General features: G+C 35.7%; 1 protein-coding gene across 3 annotated transcripts in view; it reads right to left on the reverse strand.

Moving 5' to 3' along the window:
- Positions 1 to 6,521: 6,521 nt before the first annotated feature.
- NOSTRIN (nitric oxide synthase trafficking) overlaps positions 6,522 to 14,724 on the reverse strand; it is a 115,559-nt gene continuing 107,356 nt past the window's right edge. For 2 of the 3 annotated variants that reach the window (XM_074215779.1, XM_074215781.1), the window contains one exon: positions 6,524 to 10,294. In XM_074215779.1, coding sequence (XP_074071880.1) covers positions 10,158 to 10,294 — 137 coding nt within the window. In that variant the 3' untranslated portion in view covers positions 6,524 to 10,157. Of the gene's footprint in view, positions 10,295 to 14,724 lie in introns of all 3 variants that reach the window. The other variant, XM_074215780.1, reaches the window with a different exon arrangement.

Genomic DNA, 14,724 nt, shown 5'->3' on the forward strand with positions numbered 1-14,724 from the left:
AACTTCCAGGACCTCTACTACATTGTGGCTTAAAACCTCCTGCTGGCTTTCCCACTCTCCCACCTAGCTAGGCTTTACTTCCCTTCCCCCTGACCCTCCCAAAAGAGACAATTCTTTACTGAAGATCCTCCACGATGTCTATAGTTGAATATTTGTTTTGGTCTTTTCTTTTTTTTTTTGATGGGATTTGTAGCTTTAATATCTGTAAAGATTTCATTTGGCATTGCTCTGGGAGCATGTTGACTTCATGCTAGTCCCTGACTGATGGAGAGTAAGTGTAGGTAACTCAATGAAATTATGAACTATGCTGTGCTCCAAGATGGACAGGTCAGAATGGAGAGTTCTGAAAAAAGGTGATCTCTGGGGAAATAAGTGACAAATCACTCCAGTATCTTTTGCCAAAAAAATGCCAGGAACAGTATTACAAACTTGGGGAGATAATGAGGACAAAAGGACCTGGGATGGCACAACTGAAGAACTGAAACAAAGGGTAGGCATTTGGCTAAACATGGACCAGAGAAAATGCAAGAATGCAATTAAAAACAATATAGGTAGGCACCTACATGTTTTTGAGTGTTTATGGTGTGTGTGTGTGTGTGTGTGTGTGTGTATTGAAAGAATTTTGAATGCTACAGTTAATGTTTGTTCTTCATTCATGAAGAAGACCATGACATCAGGGAGGTGATGCCATGACAAGCACATGAATTGGATTTGAGTGGGGGGTGCTGTGCTAAGTCACCAGCCTGATTTTCTTCTCTAGAGCCATCTGAGTCCAGTGGCCAGATATGGATCAGGATGACTGGAGATGGCCCTGGATCCAAGGCAATTGTTTCTTGAGTTCCTATGGCTCCCTTTCTCACCTTTGCCTCTTAGTGTTACTGGGATCATAGATCTAAATTCAGATGGTACCTCATTTAACAGATGAAGAAAACAAGACCCAGAGAGATAAAGTGATTTGTTCAAGTGACAGTTCAGAGGTGGGACTTGAATCCATATCCTTTGACTCCAGAGCCAGCTTCCTTTGTATTGTACCATACTACCTTTAGGTTTTTTTCAAGGCTCAAATCAAAATCTACCAAAACATGATAACATATCTTTATCAAAGTGGTAAACCTTAGATATCCTAAAAGAAACCTTTTCTGATTGTTAGTCCCTCCTCAAATTATCTTGTATATATTTATCTGTTTTTAAATTGTATCCTTCCGGAAAGACTTAATCTTCCTTGAAATTAGAGTCTATTTTCTACTTTGTCTTTTTATACCTGTCTTCCCCTTCCTTTTTTGAGCATTGCACATAATGAGTGCTTAATAAAAGATTATTGGGGGACAGCTAGGTGGCGTAATGGATAAAGCACCGGCCCTGGAGTCAGGAGTACCTGGGTTCAAATCCGCTCAGACACTTAATAATTACCTAGCTGTGTGGCCTTGGGCAAGCCACTTAACCCCATTGGCCTTGCAAAAAAACCTAAAAAAAAAAAAAGATTATTGGATTGGATTGGATGGAACCATAAAACCAATGCCAACTTTTTAACCTTTATAAAACATGTTAGAATAATCAATCAAGGGTATGTATCTGAGATGAAAAATAGGAGAATGGAACAATCAGTTTTTCAAATGATAGTCTATAGAGGACTAAAATCATTCAGTTGACTAAAAAGTGCAGAGAATATAAGATCCCACCGTATTGGTTTTTGACTATAAAAAAGTATTGGGGTTTTATTTAAAGAGCAAAGTGTTGCTTTGGAGCAAGAGGGAAACTTTGCTGCCAGTGGGTCATACTGGTCTAGTGTTGTCAAGGCAACAGCAGGCAGGCTTGAAATTCAATAAATCTAGTAGTTTTTTAGGAGTAAATTAATTGTTTGACCAAATAGAGCCTGTGAATGAGGTTATAAATATGCAAAAGACCCTTGACAGAAAAATGGTTCCCCACCCGTTTTCAAGGCTATTTTTTTTACCATGGAATCTACTATGCATAGGTCAAGATCATGCAGATTTCTGATAGGTGCACTACTCTCAGTACATGATGGTCTTAGGGATTTTTCCCCTTTAGTGTGGCCACTCTCACCTCATGCCTAGTCTTCTGGTGAGCCAGTCAATAAGTTAAATTTGAGATAATGGTAGATATAGTCATAGATGACATTTATAGAATTGTAGAATTAGTAGGGACCTTAAAGATCATTCTGCAATCCAGCTGCTTTATTTTGGGAACTGAGGCCCAAAGATTGCAATTTGTCCAATAGCTATTTAGAAGCAAAGCTAGCAGAAGAGCATGGTGCAATGTTTTACTGCAAGATAAATGCTTTAACTATTGAAATATTTTTTGTTGAAAATTAGGAATAAGATTTTACTCATGATACTTGAAATTTGTTTAAAATACCACAGACTGTAAAACATAAGCATTTTATAGAATTGTAAAGAGCCTATTTAGAATATTTAAGAAAAAGACATACTCTTTTAACATTTTAAATTCATTTATACCATGGATTCAAGTTGCATCCCACCACATGTAACTGAATCACTCACCAAAAGACTGAATAGCAAGGTTACCTTGTAAAGTGGCTCTTAGTTCTAATCAAGAACAGTATCATTTTGAAATTATCCAACTATTATTTATAAATTGCATACCTCAAAGAACTTAAATTCTTTTTTGATCTATTTGACAAGGATTTATTAGGGTTCTGCTGTGTTTCAAGGCCTTGTGTTGGGTGCTAAGATAAAAAGACAAATGAGTAGTTCTTGTCCTGGAGGAGCTTGCATTCTGGTGGATCTCAACCCATAACTGATGATATGGCTATAAAAGATTATTTATTTGTAGTTAAGGAGATCAAGAAGGAATTCTGTTAAGAGGTAGTGCAAGAGCTGAGTCTAGATAGAAGAGGAAAGGAGGAAGTGCATTTCCCAACCAGGGGATAATCTGGACAATTCATGGAGGTGGAAGATGGAATGCCAAGTTACAGGAGCATCACATAGGCTAGTTTGGCTGGAATGTCTAATGTGAGAAGGAGAGTGAAGAAATAATTCTGAATAGGAGTGCTGGAGCCAAACTGGAAAAGGCTTTGAATGCTAAAACAGGCTTCTAGATTATCCTAGATATGCAGTAGGGAGCTACTAAAAATTTGAAGGAAGTAACTAACTATCAGATTTTTTTTTTTTGCTTTCAGATTATTTTGGAAGTTAATTGGAAAAAGGTTTGAGGACAGGAGAGACTAGAAGCAAGGATACCAACTGAAAAGTCTTTGCAATAGTTGAAATAGTGATGTAAGTAGAGAAAAGAACAAATGCAGGTGTGGTGTTAAGATAATTGACAAGGTTTGGTGACTATTGAACACAGGAGGTATGAGGGACAAGAAAGATTGGAGAATGATTGTGACCTCAAGTTGGTGCCCTTTGCTACCTAAATATGAAAGTTTGGGGGGAAAAATAGGTTTAGGTGATAATTAATTCCAGTTTGGACATGGTGAGTTTAAAATATCTACCAGACGTCCGAATGGAAACGTCCAACAGACAACGGGTGATTCAGAACTGGAGTTAAGAGAAGGATTGGGGGGCGGCTAGGTGGCGCAGTGGATAAAGCACCAGCCCTGGAGTCAGGAGTACCTGGGTTCAAATCTGCTCAGACATTTAATAATTACCTAGCTGTGTGGCCTTGGGCAAGCCACTTAACCCCATTGGCCTTGCAAAAAAACCTAAAAAAAAAAAGGATTGGATTTTGATGTATAGATTTGAGAGTCATCTGCTGTTGAGATCACCAATGTTATTGTTCAGTTACTTCAGTCATGTCTGACTCTGTGACCCTGTCTGAGGTTTTCTTGGCAAAGGTGGCTTGCCATTTCCTTCTCCAGATCATTTTACAGATGAGGAAAACAGGGTTAAGTGACTTGCCAAGGGTCACACAACTAGTAAATGTCTGAGATTGATTTGAACTCAGGAAGTCATTCTGACTTCAACCTGTACTCTATCCTGTACCTCTTAGCTGCTCTAACAGCATCTTTGGATATTTGAACATATGAGAGCTGATGAAATCATCAATATTACCCAGTATTATGCTTTCAGGATCATTATCATCATGAGTATCTATATAGTTGGCAATGGAATTTTCTGTGTTTTCTCACAGAATTTTTTAGGAAAAATGCTATTAGCTTTGATGGTATGTATGTCTTGAAAATTTAATAACTCAAAGTAAATTGCAATAGTTATTGACAGATTCAGATCATTTGAATAAGCTTCCCAAAATGTGTAAGAGAAATAAGACGGAACAAAGTCAGCTTTTTGGACAAGTGAATGGATTTTGAATCAAGAACACTTTGACCTTGGGCCGATCAGGAAGAACTGTCACTTTTTACTAGACAGGAAAGTTTTTCCCTCCCTTTTGGTTACAAAGACTAAAACCAGACAAAAGGTAAAGGGGGAAAGTCAAGATGGCAAAGAGTAAGGAGTAATATCCATAGAGCCAGGACCAGTTCTGATTAAACTGTAAAATGGGCATAGTACTTCTACTACTTCCCCCCAGGGATCCATAGTGAGAAAAAGTGTGTTGCAAAACTTAAAGCATTATTTAATGAATTAATAATAATTATAATAAGTTATATTCCAAGAAAGCTGTCCAATACAGGACAATGTCCAAAGTGTGTGCAATATAGGACATTCAGTAATTTCTCTGAAGTGATATGAAATAGACATTTAAGGTTGGACTGTAGAGAAGAAGTATGGAAAGAATTACAGGATCTGATGCTGAGCGAAGAGAGCAGAACCAAGAGAACATTGTATGCATTAAGAATAACATTGCAAGATGATTAACCTTGATGGATGCAGCTCCTACCAGCAGTTCAGAGAGTGAGGACAACCCTGAGAGACCTGTTATGGACAGTGCTATCCACATAAAAGGAAAAAACCAAAATAAAACAAAATTTAAAAATCTACAGAATCCAAATGAACACTTTAAAAAACTTCTTAAGTTTTTCTTTTCTATCTCGTGCCTTTTTTTGTTTTCCGTTAATCCTAATTCCTCATACAGAAAATGACTAATCTATGAACATGTTAAGCATAAATATGTATATACAATATTCACCAATTGTTTGCCACTGAAGAGAGTGAGGCAGGAAGGGAGAGTGGAAAGAAATTATGTAACATATACATATGCAGGTGGATGAATGTTGAAAAATTTTCATAATATATAATTGGAAAAATAAAATATCAATAAGAAAAAATTATACCCTATTAAATTTCCATCTGATTTTTTAAAAAGTAGGCATTTAGAATTCCAACTTCATCTCTTTAACTAAGAGATAATATATGAGGTTCTGTAACATGATCTGTGAAAAGGTTTATAAATGGATATCATATAAAGGGCATCGCCCTGACACCTGGTTTTGACTTCCATCTGTCATAGTCTAAATACCTGACCTTGGATAAATTATTCTATAATGCTATATTTCTCCAGATTCCTTATCTGTAAAATTCCTTCCAGGTGTAACATTCTGTGATTTTAATTACACAATATGTCCCTTCTTATAGTATTGTTATTTAGCTTATTTAAAAATTGATATCCTAGGGCAAGTAGATGGCACGGTGAATAAAACAAGGAGAGCCTGAGTTCAAATTCAGCTACTGACATTTATAGCTGTATGATCCTGGGTAAATCACTTAACCCTGATTGCCTCTAAAAAAATTAAAATTTTTGTTCCCTACTATAAACTTGGAAAGAAATTTAAGAATGGAAAATATTGCTTTTACAGAATCTTAAATTCAAGTTTAACATAGTCTACTGTCATGTTTCAATAAGTCATCATCATGACATCATAATGTTTGCAAAGCAAATGCTAGCTCATTTATTCCTTACAGCAACTTTGTCAGGTTGGTAATATCATATCCATTTTAGTGATAAGAAAACTGAGAACTGAGGCTAAGTGACTTACCCAGGGTCACCAAGGTGAAGGAGAGTCTGAGGTAGGATTCAAACTCAGGTCCTCCCAATTCCAAGTACTATGCATTATTCACTGTATCCACCTAGCTACCATTTTTTTATACCATTTGATTAAGGGGTGGAGGCCAAGACCATATTCTGTTTAATCATATAGTCTGATAAGTAACAAGTTTTGGAGAAATATTAGGGTAGGATCCCCCAGGTGAATTGATAGCATCCCTTGCCTTAGCAATTCTAGGTAGCACTTGCTGCCCATGGATTCCTCCCCTCAGGAACAAAACCCTCAATTCATGGGCTTCTCCCCAATTTCCTTCTCCAGTAACTTTCTATGAGCCCACCCAGATTATATTATAATTCTCTTTTCCATCTTATTAGTGCTTTTGAAAAGATTGATCATTGTAGCTCATTCATTTTTAATCTCTCTCTCTCTCTCTCTCTCTCTCTCTCTATATATATATATATATATATATATATATATTCATATATACATATATAAAAGTATATATCTTAGATTTTCTTCATTTCAACAATACATGTACAGCTTATCTACAAAAATTACTCCATTCTTTACAAATCCAGATCTCTGAATTACCAACCCATCAGGAACTATCGTATTCTTAAACCCTAATCTCCAGGATACACTCAGAGGACAATGTTACATAGAATAATAATTTATTTGAATTTTAAGGACAATTTGCTACTGCCTTGTCCACATTAAAGACTAATCACTTTTAAAGCTACCATAATTTTGAGAGAAAGTTTTTTTCTTTCTTTTTTTTCTTTTTTTTTAGTTTTTTTCTTTCTTGACCACAATGTGTCTCTACTCCCAATTTGAAAGAGTTATGAGAAAATACACACAAAACTAAAACTATCCTGAATGTATTTTAATCTTTGATGATGCAGAAGGCACCTTAGTTTCTTGAAGTTTGCTTTACACCACTTTTATATTTTTGAGTTATTCTAGTTTCAAGGAATTATCGAGTAGAAAAATTTCTGGTTAATGGAATGAGGACTTAAATGACTTTGACAGTAGTAGGTCAGAGACAAAATTGGAGGCACTCTTTATTCTATGGACAATGGAATTTTGGACCTGTTCTGTAGTGTTCATATTTCAGGCTGTTAATGAGCTGAAAAATCCATGGATTAATGACCTGCTTAATGGAGTATATTATGAAAACAGTAGTTTAAAACCATTAACATTTTTTTAAAAAATCATTTTATTTTGTATAGAAACACAGAGTATATTAATTATTCATCGATTTTACTTATTAATATTTTACCAAATGAGTAGTTCTGTCTTGACTGCAATCTTTAGTCATAGATACCACCTGATCATCCTCTCAGGAACCTTTCTAACCAACTGGACAGATAATAAACAGTTCTTTACTGCTGACCAGATGTATCTTTTCTTTGGCTTAAAGGGTACTTTCGCTTGGAAATATTTTTTGTAATAAATCATAGATGCACAAAGGATTGTCAAAAAAATCCAAAATCCAAAAGTCAGGAACATTTTCAGAAAGGAAAATAGGTTTGCCTTTGAAAAGGATGTCTTTTTTTTGTAGATTATCCCCAAAGATAGTCTCAGGATCCAAATAGCCTAATTACTTTCTACTTTATGAAATGGTTCATTTGTAGGCTGCATTCAATTGTTACTGTCATTTTTGCATATCATGTCTTGATGGAAGGCAATAAGATAAAAAGGAAATATGAATTCAAAATCTCTTATCCTATGTGACCTAATGGCCTATTACTTACATAATATTTCAGGTGTAAAAAGCTTCTCCTACTGCATTGTCAAGGTTGAAATGAAACTTTCTGTTCTTTTAGGTTATAAGCTATACCTCACCTAGCAATTGTAACCTGGACCCCTTTGGCTTTCATTTCTGTATCATTCTACTATTTATATCTCACTGTGTGAGTATAACACCACAGAGTACAGTTAATGTGTGAGCCTTACCTTAAAATTTTCTCCGCATGAGTTTAGAAGAGAAAAAAAATCAAAAAGCAGTGGAAGGGGGGACAGTATAGGGTGGAATGGGGAGTGATGTAGGGTCTTTATCACTTAATTAACTCCAAAGCAACATCTGAAGTGCTCTCAAAGGAAGACCTCCCTCTATGGTGGCAGGGCAAGACTACCTACACCTTTGTATTTGCCCTGTCAGTTTGTAATGTGTGGAATCTTTGGCCTTGAGTCATTTTCTAAGATGTCCAAATCCATTTTTGCCATTCAACTGTAGGTTTCAGGAACCCCTGCCTTCTCTCTTCTCAGGGCCCCAACTTTTCCTATCACAGGGCTGCCTGAAGAATCTGTCTTTATTCCTTTCATTATGTAGTCCCTCAACAGAAATCTTGGATTTCTAGTACTTTGCACCAAAAATTAAGTTTGTTGTTCTTTAGTTATTTTTCATTCATGTCTGTTTATTGTGACTCCTTTAGGAGTTTTCTTGACAAACTGAAGTGGTTTACCATTTCCTTCTCCAGCTCAATTTACAGATGAGGAAACTGAAGGAGACTGGTTTCGATGTCTTGCTTTGGGCCACAAAGCAAGGAAGTGTCTAAGGCAGGATTTGAGCTCAGGAAGATGAGTGTTCCCGACTCCAGATCTTATCCTGTTTCCACTGTCTTATCTAGCTGCCTTAGACTACTGTCAGAAATAAGCCTTAATAAATGTTTGTTGGATTGGTGTAAAAGCTACTCAGAGATAGAAGACTTGGTTACCAATCTCATCTTTTCTTTTCTTTTCTTTTCCCCCTTTTCTTTTCTTTTTGTGGGGCAATAGGGTTAAGTGACTTGCCCAAAGTTACACAACTAGTAAGTATGAAGTGCCTGAGGCTGGATTTGAACTCAACTCCTCCTGACTTCAGGGCTGATGAGCCACCCACTTTGCCACTTAACTGCACCCAATCCCAAGTATTTCTTAAAAACATCCTCTCCAACACTGATCATTTTCCTTTTTTGTCATTTTAGCCAATCTGAAGTGCTACCTCGGAGTTCAACCCCCCTCTTTTTACCAATGAAGAAATTAAGGATTAGTTCTCTATTTACTATACTTCAGATTGGCTAAAATGACAAAAAAAGGAAAATGATCAGTGTTGGAGAGGATGTGGGAAAACTGGGACACTAATGCATTGTTGGTGGAGTTGTGATCTAATCCAGTCTTTCTGGAGCAATTTGGAACTATGCCCAAAGAGTAATAAAACTGTGCATGCCCTTTTATATACCAATATCACTCTGGGTCTATATCTCAAAGCAATCATAAAAATATAGGAAAAGGCCCACATGTACAAAAATTGTTCTTTTGGTAGTGGCAAAGAACTGGAAATTGAGAGGATGTCAATCAATTGGGGAGTGGCAGAACAAGCTATGGTATAAGAATATTATGGTGTACTATTGTTCTGTAAGTAATCATGAGTGAACTGACTTCGGAAAAGCCCAGAAAGACTTGCATGAACTGATGCCGAGTAAAGTGAGTAGAACCAGAACACTGTACACATTAACAGCAACATTGTGTGATGATCAACTTCGATAGACTTAGCTCTTCTCAGTTGTCCTGTGATCAAGAAGTAGTCTAAAGGACTTGTCATGGAAAATACCATCCACATTCAGAGAAAGAACTATGGAATCCGAATGCAGAGCAAAGCATGCTATGTTCATTTTTTAAAACTTCTTTTATGTTTTTTTCTTTCTCATGGTTTTTTTCCCCTCCCTTTTCCCCCCCTCCCTTCTGATTCTTCTTTCATAACATGACTAATAGGGAAATGTGTTAAACATGATTGTACATGTATAATCCATATCAGATTACTTACTGCAATGGGGGGGGGGGGGAAGGAGGGTGAAATTCAAATGTTTACCAAAAGAGGGAGTTGAGTTCTAATGTCCCTCCAAACTCTAAATCTGATCCTATTCATATAATACTCTTTTTTTTTTGTCTCTCTTTGTATTTATACCTGAGACTTGGGGGGCAACAAGTCCTGCCTTTGACACTAGAGCAGTTTTGAAATCAAGGCAAATCACTTAACTTTTTGCAAAATGAAGAGTCTGAATCAGATGATGTTCACTGTGGAACTCTGACATTCTATGATTCCCAGTAACCATTTTTAAATTATGGTTATTCCTGTTTCAAGAAAAATAGTCCAAACTTCAAAGCACTGTGAAAATTTGAAAAGAGTCATCCATTTTCAAGATTACTTCCTCTGTCAGTTAAACATTTGGAGGGGTCTGTTCAAATTCTGATCCTATGCCTCTGAAGACAAGCTTGCTTTGTTTGAAGGCAGCTCTTCTACATATGCAGAAGGAAAATGGCCCTTTTTTCCTTTTAAGGATCCAAACCACCAGCCCTCATTTTGCTTTTCATATATAGTCACGATGTCTCCTGTTGAGAAAATTCACATAATTAGACAATAAGTATGCCACAACTATTTGGAAGTCTAGGAAACTGTCTGCTTACTTAAACATTTTAAAGAGAAGAGTGATGGGAGGAAGTGGTGAATCTTTTTCTGTATCCTTACATACATCAAAATAATTTTTTTAAATCAGAATATTCCATTCCATTTCACTTATTTTACATCATTTATTAATAATAATGATGGCTAACATTCATATAGCTGTATGTAGCTTGCAGATTTTCTTTACAACAACTCTGGAATTTAAGTGGGTGCTGTTATTAGCCCTATATTGCAAATAAGAAAGAAAGGAAGAAAAGGACGAAAGGAGAAAGAAAAAAAAGAGAAAGAAACAAAGAAATTAAGAAAAGAATAAAGAAAAAGACCTAAGGATAAGGGACATTAAAAGACATTCCCAGGGTCAAACAGTAAATATCTGAAGCAAGATTTGAATTCAAATCATACTAATTCTGAGTCCACCTAGTTGCCTATAAGGTTATAATCTATATTGCTTTGTCACGTCAGGAGGGTCTGAGTATAGCTTACAGAGATGCCAACTCTACTTCATCTCCCTATTATTGCTAAACAAAAATCCATGGTAATCATTTGTGGTCCTGGTTACCAGAGGACATAATAGAAATTGTATAGAATTTGCTTATTCCCTCACCCAAATGTACCTACAAGTACAAGGTACAGAGGAGTAAGGTTATCAAAGGGGCAGCTAGGTGGTGCAAATGAATAGAGAGACAGACCTGGAGTCAGGAAGACTCATATTCCTGAGTTAAATCTGAGCTCAGACACTAGCTGTGTGACCTTATGCAAAAACAACAAAATCAAAGTTAGCCTTAGTTTCCTCATCTGTAAAATAAGCTGGAGAAGGAAATGGTAAACCACCCCAGCATCTTTGCCAAGAAAACTCCAAATGGGGTCTTGAAAAGACATATATTAACTGAAAAAGGTTGTTAAAATACACACTTGAGAGGTAACTGGGTGGCACAGAGGATAAAGCACCAGCCCTGGAGTCAGGAGTACCTGACTTCAAATCCAACCTCAGACACTTAATAATTCTCTAGCTGTGTGACCTTGAGCAAGTCACTTAACCCCATTGCCTTAAATAAATAAAAAAAATTTAAAAAGAAGAAAAATAGAGACTTGACCTCAGAGATTCTCTGTTGTACTGGATGGGTACCATTGTGTATCTGACTCATAAAAAAGCTAAATTTGTCAGAGATGTAGAGTGGTTTCCTAATGAAGTATAAATATTCCTTGAAGCACCCTAGTAATAATGGCGGAGAAGCAGCAAATGGCAGTAATTGAATTGAAAAGTTGGCAATTCTGCCACCTTTGGTGAACCTCAGAAAATGATCTTGGGCAAGCAGAATGAAAAGTAACTTCTAGTCTACTTTTTAATGAAGAGAAGATCTCAGAGAATGAACTTGAACTTTGGATACAAGATCCTGATGGGGAGAGAAACCCTAATAAACTACCTTGTTGTGAGTGGAGATCCTAGGAAAATAAGAATTGCTATTCGGAAGTCCTTGCTGTGAGAGGGAGCTATAGAGGAAAGAACTCAGCTGATATGGCCACTGGGATGAGGGAGTGCTTTTAGCTTTTTTATATGAATTAATAATTCTTGTTATTTAGGAGTTAAGATCTTTCTTTCTGTTAGAGAACTAGGGCTACTTTGGTGTATATTTTGGTAGCCTGAAGAAAATATCTGAGTGTCTCTCCCGAGATAGAGTTCTGCTCAGCAGAAAATTCAACTGAGAAGCAGCAGATGGCCGCAGGTCGGCAGAGAGGTAGCCTGGCACCAGCTTCTGAATCAGAGATAGTCTAACTTGAACACACTCTAGGAAAATGAGCTGTATGGGAAGGAGTTTTTCTTTTCCCAATAATGGCATGACTTGGATAAATAGTGGAATAGCAAGAAACTTAGCCAAATTCTACTTAATAACTCCTTCACACAAACATAGGAAGCACACCATATGAAATCTTCATCAGGAAATCTAAGAGAAAAATCAAAATGAAACCATTTTTCCAACCCAGAGGAGAATAGGAAAATAGAGAGGTCTTTGGACAATGAAATGTAGGGCTAGCCAGAAATGCTATATGGAACATTTCAGAACAGAAAAGTGTACACCAGGGCAAAAGCAAGAACTATTTCTTTTTAATTTAGTATAGAAACCATAGAAACCTTGCATATAATAGGTGCTTAATGTGTGTGTTTTATTGGTTATTATGTTGTTTAACTGCCTGTTACTTTGAAATGATGTATGATTTATTTTGATATGAAAAAAGGAACACTGAAACGGAGTTCATGAATTATTACTTAGAAGAGATGCCGATTTAGAGTACTTTGAACTAGGATATAGCTTTGGTTTAGATGTAAAATTATAACTATTAACTAAAAATTAGATAACTTTCAATTCAAAATTAAATTGACATCTTTAGAAAAACTAGTTAAACCAAACAGAATCGGTAAGACACTTACCTCAGTAATTTTTAATTATTCCATAATAGCAGAATATATTTAGACAAATTTTGGAGGGAAAACATGTACACAAAGACACTGTTGATGAAACTAAGAATTGGACCATTCTGGGAAGCAATTAATTTGTCTTTCAAAAATTGATTACTTATTTTAAATGTTTTTTTTAAATATTTTGAGTTCCAAATTTGCTCCCTCCCTTCCATTACTTCCTCACTCAACGAGAAAACAATTAATTATACATGTGAATTCATTCAGAACATTTCTATATTAGCCATGTTGGGGGGGGGGGGGGAAGTAAGAAAAATAAAGTGAAAAAAAAATCTGCAGTCAGAGATCATTGGTTCTATCCCTGGAGGTAGAGAGCATTATTCATCATGAATCCTTTGGAATCATCTTTGATCATTGTATTGATCAGAGTAGTCTTTCACAATTGAACATCATTAGAGTATTTTTGCACAATGATTTGGTTCTGAACTGAAAAACAATTTGGAATGATGCTAAGAAAGTTACTAAACTGTGCATACACTGTGGTCTAGTTATCCCAAATGCAGCATGAAGACTCACTTACAACTGAAATGACCAAAAAAATGATAAAATGAACAATTTCAAAGGAACCCTCATGAGAAGACCTTTATGAATTGATACAGAGCAGGATGAGCAGAGCTAGAGGAACACTGTATACAGTTATAGAGTTATAGGAAAAAAAACACTTGGAGACACTAAACTTTGATCAAAGCAAGAATTAAATTATTAATCATGAGTCCAAATCTGCTACTCATCTCACCTCTGGACAAAGGAGTATCGAATTTAAAATGAAGAAGCAAATTTTTAGATATGGCTAACAGGTGAATTTGTTTTGCTAGGTTATGTAAATGGTCAGTGCAGAAGGGAGAAGAAGGAGTCAGAGGAAGGAACAAGTATTTATAAAATACTTACTCTGGCCAGACATTACCTCATTTGGTCCTCACAACAACATAGGGAGGTAGGAGCTTTTATTATGTCTATTTTATAGCTAAGAAAACTGAGTAATACAGAGGTCAAGTGACTTGCCCAAGTTCACAGATCTGGCAAGGGTCTGAGGTAGCATTCAAACTCTTATGTCCTACTCTATCCATTCCACCATCTAGTTGCCTGAGGGACAGATTAATATTTTAAATGCTTCTTAAAGTATACATATTTATAAATATATTTTTTAATATTAAATATAAATTAATTTAGGTTTATTTAGCTCTTATATAAATTTAAAGAAATTATATATATAAAATCTAAACTTTTAATTCAGATTAATTTAACATAATTTAATTTTATATCATTATATAACATTCTATATATTATTATCTAATGCTGCCACAGATTTGTATATTTGTGTATGTTAGTATATATGAGAATATTTGTATAATATGTATGTATCTATGTAGATACATACAAACATAAGTTCTTCAAAGCCTAGATAATTTTCTTTTTCTTTTTTTCCCCTACCCCTTAGCATAGTACCTGGATTAAAATGTTTGTGGAATTAAATTAATAGACTTTTTCTCACTCTTCAGCTTTTGCATTTAACTATCTGTTCTGGTAAGAAAAATTCTTTTAATAATGAGATTTCACATTTATATAGAACTGTTTTATAAAACAGTTTCCTCACATCATCTTTGAGTTAGGTAGTAAATGTCTTATCTCCATTTTATAGATGAGGTCACTTTAACTCTAGAAGGTTAACTCTCTTTCCTGCTAAGTGTCAGAGCTAGGATGAAAATCTAGACCTCATTTTCTTTGTGATTGCTCCTTGTTAGTCAACAATCAATGGGGGTTGTCAACAGGAATGTATTATTTATTTATTCCTGTCCACAATGAGAGGTCTATATTTATTAGTCAAGTGGCCACTTCTTCCCAACATATTTTTTACTATTTTTCCAATTTCTTTATAAGTAA

Source organism: Macrotis lagotis, chromosome 1 (assembly GCF_037893015.1).
Source record: "Macrotis lagotis isolate mMagLag1 chromosome 1, bilby.v1.9.chrom.fasta, whole genome shotgun sequence".
In the NCBI taxonomy this organism is placed as follows: domain Eukaryota; kingdom Metazoa; phylum Chordata; class Mammalia; order Peramelemorphia; family Peramelidae; genus Macrotis; species Macrotis lagotis.